We start from the raw sequence: 18232 nt of genomic DNA, 5'->3' as shown, positions 1-18232 counted from the left end.
CAGCATCTAGACTTTAGCTAGAACACATGGACAACTGCTTGTCTACAGATGTGAAGCCACACAGTAGGATATCAAGACAGCTACTATATAATTCTATCTTAAAATTTTTTATTTTATTTTTGTGGATGGATGCTTTGCCTTCATGTGTGTCTGTGCACCACATGAAAGCAATGCCTGTGGGAACCAGAAGAAGGTATAGGGTCCACTGGAAGTGGAGTTACAGATGGTTGTGAGCTGCCATGTGAATGCTGAGACTCAAAACTAGATCCTTTGGAAGAGCAGTCAGTGCTCTTAACCACTGAGCCATCTCTCTAGCCCCAATTTTATTTTCTTTGATAAAATAGTCCAATGTATTGATTTACTTCTTATGTCCATATATTTTATTTTATGTGTTTGTAGGTATTATTAGAAAAAGTCTTCAGGTTTCACCAGACCACCAGAGTGATCATAGCACAAAGATGGTAGAACTCTGGGTCAGGAATCACAGCAGATTCATTGCCCAAAGGAAGAATGCTCCTGTCTATCAGCAAGTAAAACTCTATTATATCTCTTGTCTGTTGCCCAGGACAATGAACCAAAGCCAAGTCCTCTGTATAAAATCCCAGGTGTTATGATGATCTGAATGCATCTGTTTAACAGTTGGTCCCTGGATGGTTTTAGGAGGTGGTGGAAACTTTAGAAGTGGAACCTAGTTGGAGGAAGTGGGTTGTAGGAGGACATGCTTTTGAAGGCTATATCTGTCCCCAGTCCCTTACACAACCTGCTTCCTATCTACCATGAAGTGACCAGTGTCCTCTTCTCCATGCTCCTACCACCTTTCCCAAAAGCCTAGGATCAGCACAGCCTGTGACCCCAGACTGAAACCTCTGAAACTGTGGGCAAAATAAATAATTCTAGCTCCCTCTGAGTAGTTCTGCCAAGCAGTGGGTTAAGGAACCCTTTTACATCAAAACAAAACCAGAACAAGACAAAACCAAACAAAAATGTAGTTTGTGCACTAAAAGAGAAAAAATAAAAAACATGCTACCTTACCTAGGAGTTTGATTGTTGCAGCACCCAGCAGAAAAGAGAGATACCTAGCTGGCTTGACAGCCTCAAGAGATAGCATAGCCGTGATCATCTGTTGATAGAAAGAAGAAGGCAGAAGAGAGGATAAGGCAGGGAAAGCAGAAGAGATTACCCAGAGGAAAGGAAGACCTTAGCACAGATGCCATTCATCCTGTAGACCACAGACAGGGGGGGAAAAGCAGGAGCTGGAGGACCATACCATTGGTGTGTCCCACTGGGTATATTCACCGTAGGTCACCTTTCAAATCAAATCCTACCGAGTTAGAAACCAGCTCTCTGGAACCCAAAGCCTGCACTCTGAAACATACTTTGTCTTCCACAAAAGGTAATAAATAGATCTTCCTAAGCACTGGGAAGACGTCCTCTCTACATGACTGATCAGTTACCTGACCAGAGTGGTTGCCTCCTCTCACATAAAAACAAAACGACAGCTGAGTGGTAGAGAGTACTTCATTTTATGTTCAACAACAAGCAAGTTTGAGGGATTCTCATGTGATCTTCCATCCCTACTCCACCAATCCCACTTCCCCACCTTGTTTTATTCCATTTCCCATCTTCCTTCTTGTTCAACTATCCTGGCTTCCTCTTGACATCCACAGTCTTTGTCTTTGGAGGGCAAAAAGCTTTCTACATGATAGAAAACTTCAGTATCCAGTAGCATTCACAGCCACTGTCAGCTTTACATGTTTTCTCTCACGTACTTGGGTTAGCGCTTTTTCAGTGAGATTTCCAAATCCAGGCAAGCGCTTTTCCCTCACCTCCGAGGGCCTCTTAGAGAGTTGTACACATACAAATGGGAAACACCATATAAACAGTTAAAAACAACTTTTCAGGTTTGGGGGTTCTTCTTGGTCTTGAAAAGGAAACCGGAGATCTTTTACTTAAAAAACAAGTACACATATGCACAATAGTTAAATGTGATTTTTATCTTAAATATTGACAAGTCTATCTCAGCTATGCTGAGAACAGTCATTCAGTCTGTGAAATACCTCCAGGGTGAGTGCAGTTTGTTGCCTCATTCTTTAAAACAAAGTTTGCTTGATAAATGCAAACACTGACATCATATGAAGATGTCAGCACATTTCTTTATAAAAGCAGAATGTATGGAATATGATACACCAGTACAAAGTTTCATAACACGAGTAAAATATACAAGTTACAATGTAATAAAGGAAGCATGTGGTTCTGTCTTGTGTTCTTTTAGCAGTCATATTGCTGTAAAGAAAATGAAATTTACATTAGGTTATTATCCGTGTCAGCACACAGTGAAATTTGTGTACTTTGTGTCCCTATTCAAAGCAAACATAGCATAGAGCAACCTCAGTTTTGATTGAAACTTAGCCAGGCTCACACTTAGGGCTCAGACAAGGCTCACAAAATGTTTCCTAACAAACCAGACCCACTTTCTTCCCCAGGAAAAGTTACAGAAAGTGTTCACGGAAACTGAGGGATGTTGATACAGAATTGGCTTGTAGTGTGTTTGTGTGGGTCTCTACTCTAGGGGAGGAATTTAAAATAATGCCATGGAAACTTTGCCCTGGTGTGGGCTTACTGTGGGTAACCTTTCAAATCAAATGCTCCCAAGCTGGGAACCAGCTCTTGTGAACTAAATGTCCTGTCCTGTGAGAGCATCTTTTGTCTTGCACATAAAGGTAACAGATCGTCCTAAAAGTTAGGAAGAAGCCCTTTCTACATTGTCTCCTAAGAGGACCCATGTGCTTGCCTCCAATTCAGGAGGTTATCTCTCCTCACAAAGCACAGAACCAGTTCTGTCCACGAATCCTTCTGCCTGTGCCCCAAATGCATGGAAGTCCAGAAGCAGCTGAGTTTATGCTCCTATGAGTTTCAAGAGTGAGTAGGGGTTTGCATTTAGGAATCAATCCCAAAGGTTTTATTCTGTTCTCTTTCCCTTCAGTTGCCTGAAAAACAATGCTATACTGAAGTTTTCCAACTTGGCTGTTTTCTTGGAAACTTGGCAGGATCCCAAAGGAATTCTTAATCTTGAGGTACTTGCCCAATAGGGAAAGCTAGATGTGTGTTCTAACTCCCTCTCAAAATGTATAGAAAGTTTCCATATATTTACAGCAAAGGTTTTCCTAGTAGCAGTGACTTTTGGTTTTTATTAGGTTTTTTTGTTTGTTTGTTTGTTTGTTTTCCTTATTTTCAAGGAAAGTCAGAAGATATTGAATCAGAGGGATACATGGCATGGGATGGAAAATATAAATGAAATAAGTTTGCTTACTCCATCTTGTTTTAAAGAATAAGACATAAGACAGCAAATTTCCCAAATGGGCCAGACCTTAACTTCCTATCTGGTCAATAATATATATTTTTAGGAAGATAAGGAAAAAATAACTTTCTCCATTACAAACAAGTAGATATTTCACTCCTAAGTCATATCCCCAGGAAATCAGAGCTTCCTGGCTTTCTTTCACGTAGAAAGTTGCTTTCACAAGGCTATTCAAAGGCTAATAATTGTACTCCATGCTTAGCATGTAGGCATTTTTGTTACTCCTTATTAGGGCAGAATCACAGAGAATCCAGCAGGACAAAAAGTACAGCATATAGGTTGAAAGGAAGGGTTTGGGCTAAGAATTGAAGTCTGTTACCTCCTGCCTGAGTGATCTTAAACATCTTGTTTAATGCCTGAGTCAGACTCTCATGGAAGGTGAGTTTAGTGTTACATCTGATGGAATCCATATTGGTTACTATTCTTCATGTGTACTTAGGAACATGAAGGCAAGCATCATGGACACTCGTGTGTAGCTGTAACTAGAGTGGGGTGAGTGAAACTTACAGGGATTGACATGAAAGAGGTACTGTGTGTGGTGATTCATTGTGTACCCTAATAAACATGCCTGAGGACCAGAGAACAGAGCCAGCCACTAGACTGGACATAGAGGTCAGGCCGTGGTAGCACACACCCTTAATCCTATCACTCAGGAGGCAGAGATCTGTCTGGATCTCTGTGAGTTCAAGGCCACACTGGAAACAGAGCCAGGCAGTTGTGGCAAACACCTTTAATCCCAGTACTGGGAAGCACACATGCCTTTAATCCTAGGAAGTGATGTCTGGACAGAGAAAGGTATGTAAGGCATGAGGAAACAGGAACTCACACTCTTTAGACTGAGTATTTCGTAGAAGTAAGAACTAGTGGCTGGCTATTCTGCTTCTCTGATCTTTCAGCTTTCACTCTGGCTCTGGGTTTTTTATTGTAAGACATTCTAAGATTCAACCAACAACTGTGTCTACAGGCAAAGTGTTCCTGTGCCCACAGAGCCATCTACAAACCAGGATAACTGAGTCTGTGAGACTCAGCACTGAAGCCAAATTGAACTGTTAAATTCCTACCTGCAAAGACAAACTAAGAGTAAGTGCTGGTAGATTGAGCGTGTCTTGTTCTACCTTTTCTCTTTGATGAGAAGAACAGTGCCTTGTGGCAACTGAACACTACAGGGCTAGGCCTCAACATTGTCACACAAGTTCTCACCTGCTGGCGGGAGCAGCAATAGCCACATATGCCTCCCAGCACTCCGTTGATGACTTGGATGAGACACAAGATGAATTCAATTCCACCGAGTGCCAGGAGAATAGAAAAGAGGGTCACATTCCACTCCACAATATTCTCAGGCTCATGACACTTGGACCATGTGTCAGGATGCATAAGGTACCTGTGGTCAGAAGAGAAACTTCAGGCACATGACTAGAGCATGGAGGAGATCTCATGACCTACTTTTTTGTTGGGAAGTTTTTATTCAGAAACACAGAAATGAATTAACACAATATTGTGTGCTAGATTCTTGTACAACTGCCATTCCAACAAATGGCAAGCTGCAGCCCACATGTTATTGCGATGGCAGACACACAATTAAAGCACAAATTTTGACATGAATCTAGGATTCTGTGGCTAAAAAAAAAAAAAATCTCACATTAGAGATTTTTATATTCTTTAAAAGAGGTAAGATTTCTTGAAAGAAAAAAGGCAAAGCTATGTTTGTATCATATTTAAAACCAAATCATACATCATACGGATGGAAACTGAAGCAGATATGGACAAATGAAAACAATTCATGTTGAAAGGTAGCAAACTTCTAAAGCATATTTTTATTCTGTTGCCCCACTTTATCATGCTTAATTACTATCTACAGGAAAGATATTCAATATTTATTTGGAAAATGTATTTTACATTAGATTTTTAAACTTTAAGGTATTAATTTTGGTCATTTCATTAAGATACCAAATACCTTCCTTTTTGAAAATTATCCAAATTCTGCCAAATTAGAATTCAAGGGGCTTTTATTTTCAAATGAAATTGTTGACAGTTTTTTTTTTTGAAGTTTTTAATCAAAAAGTTAATTGGCAATAGAAAGTCCAAGGGTTTAAGTCCAGGCCCTTTACTCTCATGGTGCCTCTGTAGCAATGTGGAACTCCTTTCCTCCAGCTGTTTTACTGAGATACTGAACTGCTGTGTGAGTTCAAGTCTGAACTGGAGCTGCAACATAACAGTGGGTTCTGTCCTTCAAGAATATGGACTCTCACCGAAGAACAAGGGTTGAGAATGTCCATGCCAAGTGCACTGATCAGGAAAGAGGCTCCAAACGAAAACCACCTTCCAGAGAGAAGACCTGTTCTATACCTACTCAGCAAGGCTGAGCTCCAGTGAGGCAGGAGCAGGGCCTGTTCTTCTTAAACCCAGGCATCAGCCCAGTGTCTGGAACATGGTGTGTGTTAAAAACCACAACATGATAAATAACAACCTGAACTCCCTCTATTAAAAATCATGAGGGGTGTGTGTGTATGTGTGTGTGTGTGTGTGTGTGTGTGTGTGTGTGTGTGTTATATGTGTGGTGTTGGATTTCTTCTAGAATGTTAGCCCTTGCTACTTCACAGAATATTTGAATTCTCAGAGAAATAGGATTCAGCCATGTGAGGACATTAAGGAGTGACTTAAGCCCACAAAGAGGCCTGGTACAATTCCTTATCACTTTTTCCTACCCCAGCTTGAAACCAGACATCTAAATTTGGAACAGTACATTGAGCCAATAAGATATTTAACTTGTTGATTTAAAACAAAACACACTGCCACCACTCCACCCCTAAAAAACAAAACAAAAATCTGTCATTCTGGCTCTGTGCTTCTGCTTGTCAATAGAACAAAGTCTGTTTTTCAGGTCACAGAGTCAAATTTTCTTTGGCTCTATTTAACTACTGAAAAATTAATCGGTGGTTTGAAAGTGTTAGTCACTCTACATATTGAGATCCCTGGACAGGTTCAAATAAAGAATGATCTAGAAGAAGAGGAATATTTTTTGAGAAGCATAAACAAGTAATGGGAGAGGTGTACAAATGGCTCCTAAAATGTGTTGATAGACGTAAGCCTCCATGCATCCCAGCTGCATGCATCATGGCTGCCCTGGGAGGTAGTTTCATGCAACAGTTCTCCATGTTTGTACAAGCATGAATCATTTTCTATGAGGACACGGTGTTCTGAACAAAGATGAATCATACTGGTGACACTAAAACCCCAGCTCCAGTAAGTACTAGTTTTCCTTCAGAGGCCATCATTCTGCCATGTTCATTCTAAGTTAATGCTGGCACCGCTCACAGTGTGCCACCCTTCACATGAACAGTTCACAATTACATCATCTCGTTAGTGCTCATGACCACTGCCATTAGTTCCATTCTACAGAAAAATCAATTCACTTCTTCCTGCTCTTAGAGAGTGAGTGTGGAGCTGAGACTGGACCCAAGTCTAATTTATGTGTTTTTTATCTCATGAAGGAAAAATTAAACACACACTCTCTTTCCCCCCCTCTCTCCACATCCTTGTCGTACAATTCATTAGGAACAGTCTTACTAATGATATAAAGTACAATCCATAGTCATTATTATTTTTTTCATTTTTGTCTTTCAAAAACGTAACCTTTCAAAATTCAAACTTGAGAAGCTGCAGTAGGCCTTGGGAGATGGTCAAGGGTTAAGAGCATGTGCTACTCTTGCATAGGACCCTAATTCAGTTCGTGCCACTCACATCTGGCAACTCACAAGCACCTGTAACTCCAGCTCCAGAGTACCTGAAACCTCCTTCCTCTAGACTATGTGGGTACTTGCACTCACACATACACACACACACATGCATACACTCATACACACACACACACACACACACACACACATATGCACACAAAAATAAAAATTAAAAATGAAAATAAAATCTCTTCTTTTAAAGAAACCAAGTCAGGAAAGGACAAACTGTACTCGTTCGTTTCCACATATACCAGTTTCCACCAGCTTTTCTATTGTTTCTCTGTCATAAGTGATAAAAAGAAAATTCCAACACGAAACAATGGGGCCTCACTTAACTACACTCAAGTTAGAATTGTGGATAAGACCTTTCCTATGTCTCCTGGTAACTTAAATCAAGAGTGTTTACATGTTACATGTGAGCCAGCAAGTGCAGGCGTAGGGTGAGAGCATTGTTTGTCCCACGCTTTGATTACATAAGGATATCATCATAATTTCTTATGAACTAGTAAAATGTGTTGCATTTGATCTCCCCATCATTGTGACTTAATGTACACAGTATCTGAGCATAAACTCTATAAGGCAGACAGCCTGGATTCAAAGATTCAGTGGTTCTTTCTAGCAATGACACCTTAGATAAGTCACTTCATCTTTCTCTGCCTCTTTTTCTCATTTGTAGAAGGGGAGTAACTATGGGAGTATCTATATCTATATAGGGCTGTTGGAAGATCAAAGTCAATGCATGTATTCAATAGTTGTTAGGATTTTCCTGGGTAGTGGTTGCCCATCCATCCTTACACACTGCATAAGTTGTTGTAAGGAAATATTGGGTGGATGGATAGACAGATGACTTAGTTTTATGTGTGGTACTTAAGAATGTGTTGCTAGGTAGAGAACAATCACGTACCCTCCCTCAGTGTCGGCAAAGGTGTAGTTCCACACACCGTGGGAATCACTACACTTTGGTCCTTCTGCCAAACCCAGCGCTGCCACAATGACGCAGTAGCCAGATCCCGCAATGCCAATGAGAGCAGCCAGTACAGAAGAAAGCATCTAGGGAGAGAAAAAGCAAGAAGTAAGCCACAGTCCTGCATCGGGAATGAAGCACTTTCACCAGGAGACAGCACAAGGAGACTTACTGTACATCTCTTGCCATAGTTTTCACAGCTACAACAGCCACAATAGTCATCTTCCTCCAGCCCAATGAACACAAACGCTGGCAGGAGTATCTAATCAGAAGGCAAGCAGAATCAAGTCATTGTCTTTCCCCGAGCTCATATGGGTGGGGTTAGGCATTCCTGGAAAACATAACTATTTCTAATTATTATATTAGCCAAATATCACAAATGATGGGAAAGCCTGAGTAGAAACAAAACATATTACATTTGCTTGTTTCCATGTACAGTGGATGAGCACACAGAATTTGAAATAATAACCTATAAATGTGAGCAGTTTGGAAGAATTCCTAATGTATTTTCATATGAAAGCTGTTAGCACTGTTAAATCTTAAAATCTGACTTTAAATCTGATTTTTCTCCTTGTCAAACATAGAAGATCAAATCTTGAGGAGAATGGCTGAAACATTTTGAGTAAGTAAAAAAGGTAAAAATTTTCTATTAAAAAAATGTTTTGCCGGGTGGTGGTGGCACTCGCCTTTAACCCCAGCACTCGGGAGGCAGAGCCAGGCAGATCTCTGTGAGTTCGAAGCCAGCCTGGGCTACTAAGTGAGTTCCAGGAAAGGCACAAAGCTACACAGAGAAACCCTGTCTCAAAAAAACAAAACAAAACTATATATATTATATATATTATATATATTATATATAATATATATATGTTTCGCCAGGCGGTGGTGGCGCATACCTTTAATCCCAGCACTCAGGAGGCAGAGACAGGCAGATCTCTGGTAGATCAGTTCGAGGCCAGCCTAGTCTACAGAGTGAGTTCCAGAACAGGCTCAAAAGCTACACAGAGAAACTGTCTCAAAAAAAAAAAGTTTCAACTCAGCAGTGATGCTCTTCAAATAAGGATAAACTACTTGAAGTTTAAGTCCAAAGACACTAAGCACAGTGGCTATTAAGCAGTGACTATGTTTGTTCATATAATTGTATTTGTATTAATTGTGGGAACATGAATGGTAATGATGTTTACGTTCAAAGCACATTTGCTAAGCTATGCCACAGTGAGTATATTCGGTTTAAATGTCTTAACATCTTTTACTTGGCAAAGAAAATAGTATTCTCTATGACAGCAACAATTCCACAAAATTTCTCTTTGCAGTTCTTAGTTCCTGCATTTTAAATGAGCAGACTCAAATGTGTCCACATTCCGTCTGTGTTGAGGTCGAAGCTAAATGTGTCAAGTAAATTCCTGTCCACTTCAACTAAAAACAAACTGTGGAAAACAACACATTCCATCATTAGACTGATACCAACCTGCTTCTAACTCCAAACCCAGGAGAAAGCCTCCAGTTACTTGAAAACACCAGTGCACTCACTTAATATTTTCCCTATACAGATGCCGGAAAATAAGCAACAGAGAATAATTTAGACCCCAGACTGCTCTCTTGGAAACAGCCACCTCTCTTTAGCTCCCTGGAGCAAATGAGAAGTGACAGTCACTCCCGCACTCAGAAACCCGATAGCCTCTAAAAGCTTTAGGGAAAAGAGTTCACTCTAAGATAAGAGATTTTATTAAAACAACATCTAATGAAATTAGCAAAAAGTTTAACTCAACCTTGAAATATTCTGCTTTCCAAAGAAAGAGGAGCGACAACGACCAAATGCACAGGATTTACAGGTAGGCATTGCAGAAAACTTCGCGTGAGAAGAATGCACACTGTCGTTCAAGAGGAGAGGAATTTAACAGTTCGGAGAAACTTACCAGTATGCCTCCGCCTACAATGCCGGTAAAGTACCACACAAAGCGACTGAGGTGGTCCTCATAAGCATACTTTGTCTCCCCGTTAGGAAAGTAGAGCAAAATATTAGCTACAATGCAGAGGACAGCCAACAGCACCAGAGAGTATCCGATGTATCTTGCACACTTGCCAAAGCACATGGCGGCAGCAGGAGTCCTACAGGCTTTCTGACTTCCCTCTCTTCAGCTCAGAGATGCCCCAGATCAGACAACAGTGTGCCCGTTTGTGGAGAAAGCAGATGCGATTCACAGCCCATTCCTGCTGCCACTTAAATAGTGCCAGTTCTTAGTGCCAGTAAATGAGGTACTTTGCTTTCATTGGTCCAGATTTCAGGCTCCGGTTGGGGTTGGGGTGGAGGGATGTGAAGGAATGCCCCGCCCATCAAATGAAATCCTTGAGTTGAAACCAGGAGTAGGATGTGAGAAAATAGCCTCAGTCACAGGCAAGAGAGAAAATGAGTAATCACGGTGCAGCTTGCTTACAGGATAGAGATGACGGGGAAGTCTGGCACAGCTTCCAGTAACTGCCTAGAGCCCGTGGTAGGACGCTTTGAGGCTTCGAAAGAGCTGTGATTTTTCTCTTGCAGCCATTTGGACAGCTTCCAATCCTAGGTTGTGTTCACGTCTGCATCAGCATGGATTTAATTTGCAACCTGGGGCAAATTTCCTTAGCTCTGAGCTCATTTCCTTGTCTTTTTAAGACAAGGTGCCCATGCTGTCACCCACAGATTTAAGGAAGCTGTTGGGAAAATTACAGAGTGGCTTCCTTTGCTCTGCCTGCGGCTAGCTCTGCAGGACAGATCCCATAGCCTCTTTCCCTGGACTGCGCTGCTGAGGGCATCTGCCCCACGGCAACACGGTATCCAGCAACACGGTATCCAGCAACACGACTGCTCAACCATCCCTGACTAATGCTGTGCAGCAAAGCAGTGCCAGACACAGAGAAGGAAGGCCTGCAGCATGGCTTAGGGGGAGATGGAAGAAGAGAGGGACTCGTGTGCCCTTCCTTCATAGGTCAGAAGAGGAAGCCGAGAAAGGCTGCTGAACCCAGAGACTCCAGTGTAGACCAGATGCAGCCCCAAACTATAGAGTAGGATACATACTAACCAGGAAACACTACGCGAGGAGGCCAGCAATGAATGGGACACTTTAGTGACATGGGATTCAACTAGGGTGAGGTCCCAATGCCAATGGGGCTGAAGAAATGAATGTAAATGCAGGAAGGCCTGAGCCATCTGGATGTGTGCAGAGTGAGTCCCCATAAAAGCCCCACTCGGTCACCAACATTTCTAACAATGGGGTCTGTGGTCTCTCTGTTTGATTGTGAGTCCTGTTTAGAGACAGCATCCCATAGCTGATAAGGCTGAGATGGTGATACAGGCGAATGACTGGGTTCTTTTAAAAGCACTTAGAAACCGCTTTTCCTGAAAAGAACCCGCTCCTCACTTTGCCTACAAGGTTAATAAAGACAGAAGAGAGCCTGGCGTCTCTACTCTTGTCTTGCATTTGTCTCCTTTACTCTGGGTGCCTTACTTACCTGAACATGCTGATGCATTAATCACTCAAGATGTGTCTGTCTAGAAACTGGTGACACCCAGCCTGTCTTATTCTCCTTTGAGGAGACAAGCACAAGATAAAGGACCAGGCATCTTTCTGTCAATCTTCTAGGCCTCCAAAAGGCGTCTCATGGTCCCTGGTCTTCGGTCATCGTGCGTTACAGAAACAGCTGAGCCTGGTAGAACACAGCACACTCCACATGAGGGCAGTTATTCACAGTGGGAGGCTGTACCGGGAGCTCTCCTAATAGTCTACAGGGAACCAGTTTGCTTTCTCAAGCCCTCAGAGCCTCTTCAGAATACTTGCAGAACCATCACCCTTACCCCACTGCCCCAGTTCTTTCTCTAAACATAAAGCTCACCTCAGTACACTAAAGATGAACTTGGGGTCATTGGACAACTATTCACAGTACATTGATTAAATCTCATCTCTCTCTGTTTTATCATAAGTTATCTCTTTAAGTGGCATATTGGGCCTTCTGCTTTCCAGTTTTGTAGACTGAGGCAAATCACTTACCTCTCAGGAATGTCCCCTGGTCTGCTCAACAACCACACTAGATGAACTTCTGAACCAGTGGTTCAGACTTAGCAAGTCTGTGAGTGTGTTGCTAGAATAGCTTTTCTCTTCTCAGGGGAAAAAACAATGTCCTTGTGTGTAAACAATCACTTTCTCATTGTTTCTAGAGATTCATAAACTCTAATTGAAGCTAATTAGTGGATCCTTTTCACACTTCTCAAGGTGTAGCCAGTCTAGAGACCACTTTAATCACACATGAAGATTTACCCTCAACATAATGAATAGAAAGTTTAGATGGGGTGTGGCAATATGCATTTTGGTTTTGGTTTTTGAGACAGGGTTTCTTTGTGTAGCAGCCCTGGCTGTTCTGTAACTCACTCTGTAACTCTCCAGGGCTGGGATTAAAGGTGTGCACCACCACTGCCTGGCTCATTATGCATTTTTATAACTCTACATGAGTCTTTTGTTCTCTCAAGTTCAGGAACTAAAACCCCAAATAAAGTATCACTCTTGCCTGATGCTCCCTGAGGACTTCCTTTAATGGTCTTTACTATGGCCACCTTATGGAAGAATGTAAGCTGTTGCAAAGGTTGGGTGCAAGGTCTTTTCAGATGAACTGACAAAATTACCTTATCCTTTTGGGAGGGCAAAGGGAGAGAGGCACAGGGTAGCCAAGAACCCGTGATTCTCTTCTCTCAACCTTTTGAGAGCAGAGATCACAGGCGTAGCCACATACTTGTCCCCAAAGGCCCTTTGTAGTACATCCTTTCTCCATACACACTCTGTCTTCAGTGTCCTATGCTTCTACTCTGCAGTTGCTCACCTAACCTCAGAAGAAACAGAGTTGTTTCTGGTTTGGGTTTCTGGCTTAAAACTAAGTACGCTTTTTGGAACAATTTCTTAACCATGTGGCCATGGTGCTAACCAAACCTTAGTGGGGAGCTAATCATGGCCTTCCTTTGGGCCACAAACCTGTTTGATATGCACAATTGCCACCTCCACTGAGCCTTTCTGGTCTCAGTTCATGCCACAATCCCTAGTGCTGGTCCTGCCTCGGTTTCTGCTCTGAGCACCATCTTCTCTTCGAGCATTATTTTGTAGGATTTTACTCACAGGCAAGTTAAACTTCTGGGATATGAAAATCTGAAATCTGGAATGCGCTAAAGTCCAAAACCTTTTCAGCATTGATGTGATAGCACATGTTGAAAAATTCCACATCTGATCTCACGTAGTAGGCTGCCATCAAAACACTGGCTCAGGGCCTGGGGATGTGCTTCATTGGTACTTGCTTTGTGGAAGGTCAGAACATAGTCACTAAGTTGATCCTCAGTATGGCAAACAATAATAATAATAATAATAATAATAATAATAATAAATAAAAAATAAATTAAACCTCCAAACTAAAGATGCATTGAAAATACTTACTGCTAAAATTAATTTAGTCCAAGTGTATTGTGCTAAGTGTACACATGAAATGGTAAGTGACTTTCATGCTCCAGCTTGGTCTTATTCCCCATGTATCTCATTATACATATGAAAACATTCCAAATATGTAATCTGGAAGCTCTGGTGTTGAACAAAGGATAATAAACCCGTGTAATTTTCCTGAGGGCCTCTCTGAAGACTGATCCTCTGACACTCTAGCCCACTCCCACTGTTCTCCATCCCATCACACCCTGCTCTGTCAACACTGCAGAACCGTCACCCCTGAAACCATCCTGTGTGATCACTTGCCTCACTTCTCTCTCTCTCTCCCACAGACTGCAGCCCCTCTGTGCTCCGCCGCTACTACCATGCTTGACGCAACACCTGGTACAGCGAAAGCGCTCAGTAAAATATTGTCAAACATTTGAATGCATAAAACAAGTGAACTGATGCTCTTCACAAATATTATTGAAGATTTATTTATTTTTATTTTAGGTGTGGGTGTTTTGCCCGCATATATGTCTGTGAACCGTGCGTGTGCATGCCTAGTCCCTGAGGAGGGCAGAAGAGGGTGTCCAGTCACTGCGTCACAGGGAGCTGAAGTGACAAGTGGTTGCTAAGTGTCATGCCGGTGCTTGCAATCAAACCAGGTCCTCTGGAAGGGTGGCCAGCACTCCTGACTCCTGATCCATCTCCCTAGTCCTTGATGGTCTTCTAAGCTTTTTTCTGTTGTAGACTATTATTTTAAATTTTTTGTATTCATTTTACATAACAACCACAGATCCTCCTGTCATCCCTCCTCCCCACCCCACCCCCGGTCTTCTCCTCCATCCCTTCTCCCCTCCTCCAAGAGGGTAAGTTCTCCCATGGGGAAACAGCTAAGCCTAATACATTCAAGTGAGGCAGGACCAAGCCCCTGCCCATTTTTTCAGGGATGAGCAAGGTGTCCGACCATAGGTAATGGGATCCAGAAAGCCAGCTCATGCACCTTAATAGGATGAAAATCTAGTCCCTCTGCTTTCTGTGCCTTCTGCGAGCTCCTGGTCCCCTCTCTAAAGCCTTCTTGGCTATTTACATCATTTTCCTTGGCTCTGATATCACCTGGCTACTTAGTCTGCTGCAAGTTATCTATGTCTTAGTTTCTAGTCTCCATTCATTTCTGATCATTGTGCTCCTAGGATGTCTTTCTAATGAATGGCTGAAAACACAACCACAAACAAAACAAAGCTTTTGCTCTTAAACAGTGTTCATTCTACGAGGAGACTTTTTTTGTAAGTGAACTACAGACTGTCTAAGATTATTATGAACGCAGAAGAGGGATTAGGTGAAGGACAGGATGGAGAGGACCTCTCAGAGAGAGATAATAAAATTTACCTCATGGAGTGTGATGTGAAGAAATGAGTCAGTGTATAAAGCTTGAAGCATGTGGTGTTTAGCAACAGCACGGTTCTCATTATTTATTATTTACTTCCTAATTTCAGCCACCCATTCTCCCAGGTAAGATGCCTTAACTTCATTTGTGATACATTTTGTTTATTTTTCTAAGATTCCATCAGTCTGGTATCATTGTTCTCTTCATTGTTCCTGATTAATATTTAAATGCTAAAGTCTCAACAGCCCTGGCTCACTCCCAGCTCCCCCACACCTCTGGGATTAATACACAGATGCCCTGGGAGGAATGGCTTTGACTACAGTGTAGACCTGCAGATTCTTGAGCACTGGTCACAGGCTCTCAAACCCATATTTCAGTATGCTTCTCCACTGCCAGAAGAGTCCGCTTCTCCTGCCCTGCTCCACCCCTCCCCTGCTTCCTGACCTGCACTCATTGCTTCTTCAATGGTGTCTTCCAGTGTACTGCACCACTGCCCTCCCTCCCCGACTGCTCAGGATTTTGTTTTTGACACAACATACCCCGCTGTGATAGTCACCGTACCATGATGTGTGACTATGTATCCTGGTCAGCCCAGACTAAGTCTGACATCCCAGAGATTCGTACCTTCTACTCACTCCACAAAGGCAGAACAGTTGACACAATGTCAGGCATTTCAGTGACTGTAAACAAACATTGCCAAATGAATTTGTATTTGTTCACATAAGTAGGTTGAAGTTGAGTATGTTTGGTTCTAAGGTTATTTGCCTTTAAGAAAAATCAACATAGCTTGAAAAGCTAGGCAAAGTCGGTATTTATCATGTTTGTGTGCCTGTTCATGTGTGCGTGAGAGTGGTGTGCATGGAAGCCAGGGCTTTGGTGTCAGGCTTCTTTTGAAATTTCTTTTTTTCTTTTCTTTCTTTCTTTTTTTTTTTCTCAATTTCTTATCCACCTTAGTTTTTGAGACCAGGAGTTCACCAGTTGGTTAGACCAGCATGCTAGTGAGCTTCAGGGTCCTCCTGTCTCCGTCTCCCCAGGGCTGGGATTCCAGGCATGTGTGGCTGCCAGGTGCCTTACTTTTTACATGGTCGCTGGGGATCCAAACTCAGACCCTCATGCTTGCATTGAAAATACTTTAGCAACTTCCCCATCTCCCCAGCCTTAAAAATAGGAACATTTCAATCTAAAAACATTTCAGTGTTACTCATCATTCATAAGCATGTGGTACACACTTTTATGCTTGTTTGTACACTCCATCTGATATGTGTGATAAATGTTCAAGAATAATTCCCAAGAAAACTCCTATGGTTCCAAGTACCATGTTAGTACAGCTTTTCATGTTGAAAGGAGCCTCAAGAGAGTGACTGGCTCCACCCTCACCCTTTCATAGACCACAGGGGACACCTTACAGTTAACGTTAAATAAAAGACCTTCCCCAGGGTGGTTGAGCTGGTTGGTAATGGAATTGGGTAACTTTTAAGGACTTAAAATTCAAAGCCTATGGTTCCCTGTGTTTGTGAGAGTCTAGAGGAAGATTCAGACTTGATTCTCTAGCCTCCTGGTTGTATTCATCTGCATTTATTTGCTTCCTTGTTTAGAAGACACTGGTGTCTTACTCTGTGAGCATGACAAGTGTTGTAACTCACACATAATAACCGTGCTCATTAGAGCTTATGACTATAACTAACAAAAGCCAGCTCAGCCACCTTAGCTAAAGAAGCATTCATTATGAATTTGAAGATGGAGAATGACAGATAGGCTCATGGGACTCGGGGACAAGGGGAAGGCAGAGGGCCTTTATCATTCTTCCTCCTGCACCCTTGATTCTCCCTGTCCACGCGCCTTTGTTTCCTGATCAGACTCAAAGAGTCCACATGGAAGAATACTGCTGTCTATTTTCCTCAAGTCATGAGACTTGTACCCAGAGCCGGTTCCGAGGAACCGAGTTTCACTGGATAGGACGGCATCAGAGATGCCACCTATGAGCCTGCACAATTAACCATCGGCTGCCAGGAGCCATCTCTGCAATCACATGAGAGAAGTCGTCACTGCGCTTAGTCACTGTGCCTGAAGCCATGCAGAGAAGCACACCCCATTGGGTGAGTCTAATGCACACCCAGAGTTGAAGTCCACTAACGCCGGTGATCTGTAGTTTCCTTTATTTGAAACTATAATCATGGCATACAACCGAAGGAGAGTCAGGGAGAAACAGTGTGAAGATGTCTTATACACAACCTCCTGGCTTTACCCTTTAGACTGCATCTCAGTTTGCTCTTGGGTTAAAATACAATTCTTGGTTCAAGATTAAACCAGGGTTAATTTCACCCTCATCCTCTTATTCCTTGACTTCCTCACCCTCATCTAGTAGTTCTGGTTGAGCATCTCACAGCAGCCCCCTGCTGAGGAATCTCCAAGGCTTCCTCTGTGTTTTTTAAACAAAATACTCCCTGAGTTTCCTGGACCTCAACTGAAAGCTGGAGATGTGAGTGTGCTCCCTGCCCAGCAGCAGGCTTGTCCCAGTGGATGGCGTGGACGGAGGTTTTCAGAACATGCGCGAGACAACTCGCAAACTAACACTAAAGAGAAAGAAAGATTTGTTTCCCCAATGGAGTATCATCTACCTGACATGTGAGCCTGGCCTTCCACAGAGGGTAGCGTAAGCTCTCCAAACACACTTCTGCTGACTTGGCCCTAGGAAAACAGTCTCTGAAGCCGGTCAGGAAATATATTTTAAGTTCCACCCTCAAGGGATTCTGATGAACAGCCAGAACTGAAGGTCACTGATGGAGGAGGTCCAAACTTACGGTTTTATAAATAATGCTACTGGGGTTGAAAAGAAAAGCCAAAGATTAAAACAAAGGTTGGGAGGAACTGGGAGGAGTGGAGGGAGGGGAAACTGTAATCAGGATATATTGTATAAGAAAAGAATCTATTTTCAATAAAAGTGGCAGGGAGTTACTTTACATAATAAATAAATAACTGAAGTATTAAGACTAAATAAGCTGTCTGTCTACACATTTAGAATCACATGGTTCTTCCTGTGAAATGGGATCAAGAGGCATCAGACTCCCAACTCTCCCTCCATTGTGGAGAGGCCAAGTTCTCTTCCCGCTGGCTTGCTTTGCTACAGCTGGCTTGCCTGGGAATGATGTCAGTAACTGTTCAAGGCTCCCAGGTAATACTTACTCAGTTTCATTGCATTGGGGATGCAGCAGCAGAAGGAGGATTAATATGTCTGGACTCCCATGATGGTAGCTAAACTTCCCAGGTGAGAAAATTGGAGCTCATGTGAGCTAAGCAAGCAGGCCAGGGCCACAAGGCTGGCGGGTAGGTAACAAACAGGATTCTTCTTCCTGG

At 42.5% G+C, this 18232-nt stretch overlaps 1 protein-coding gene across 1 annotated transcript; it reads right to left on the bottom strand.

Annotated features, from left to right (window-relative positions):
- Positions 1–1504: 1504 nt before the first annotated feature.
- Positions 1505–10420, bottom strand: Tm4sf1 (transmembrane 4 L six family member 1). Its single transcript, XM_059264655.1, has 5 exons — positions 9973–10420; positions 8232–8321; positions 8000–8145; positions 4559–4739; positions 1505–2283 (listed from the first exon to the last, which is right to left on the bottom strand). The coding sequence occupies exons 1-5, from the start codon at positions 10147–10149 to the stop codon at positions 2269–2271; spliced, it is 609 nt and encodes a 202-aa protein (XP_059120638.1). The 5' UTR covers positions 10150–10420; the 3' UTR covers positions 1505–2268.
- Between the last annotated feature and the right edge of the window lie 7812 nt (positions 10421–18232).

This window comes from Peromyscus eremicus, chromosome 6 (genome assembly GCF_949786415.1).
Source record: "Peromyscus eremicus chromosome 6, PerEre_H2_v1, whole genome shotgun sequence".
NCBI classification, from domain to species: domain Eukaryota; kingdom Metazoa; phylum Chordata; class Mammalia; order Rodentia; family Cricetidae; genus Peromyscus; species Peromyscus eremicus.
Note: the sequence above shows the minus strand (reverse complement) of the source record. Positions and strands in the feature narration are given on the sequence as shown.

Bases quoted from the DNA above. Each gene is read 5' to 3' on its own strand.
- Tm4sf1 (XM_059264655.1), bottom strand. From the start codon at position 10,149: ATGTGCTTTGGCAAGTGTGCAAGATACATCGGATACTCTCTGGTGCTG. The intron at 8,322-9,972 runs GTAAGTTTCTCC...CCTTCTGATTAG, and splicing joins TTGTAGGCGGAGGCATACTG to ATACTCCTGCCAGCGTTTGT. The intron at 8,146-8,231 runs GTAAGTCTCCTT...TTCTCTCCCTAG, and splicing joins ACTATGGCAAGAGATGTACA to ATGCTTTCTTCTGTACTGGC.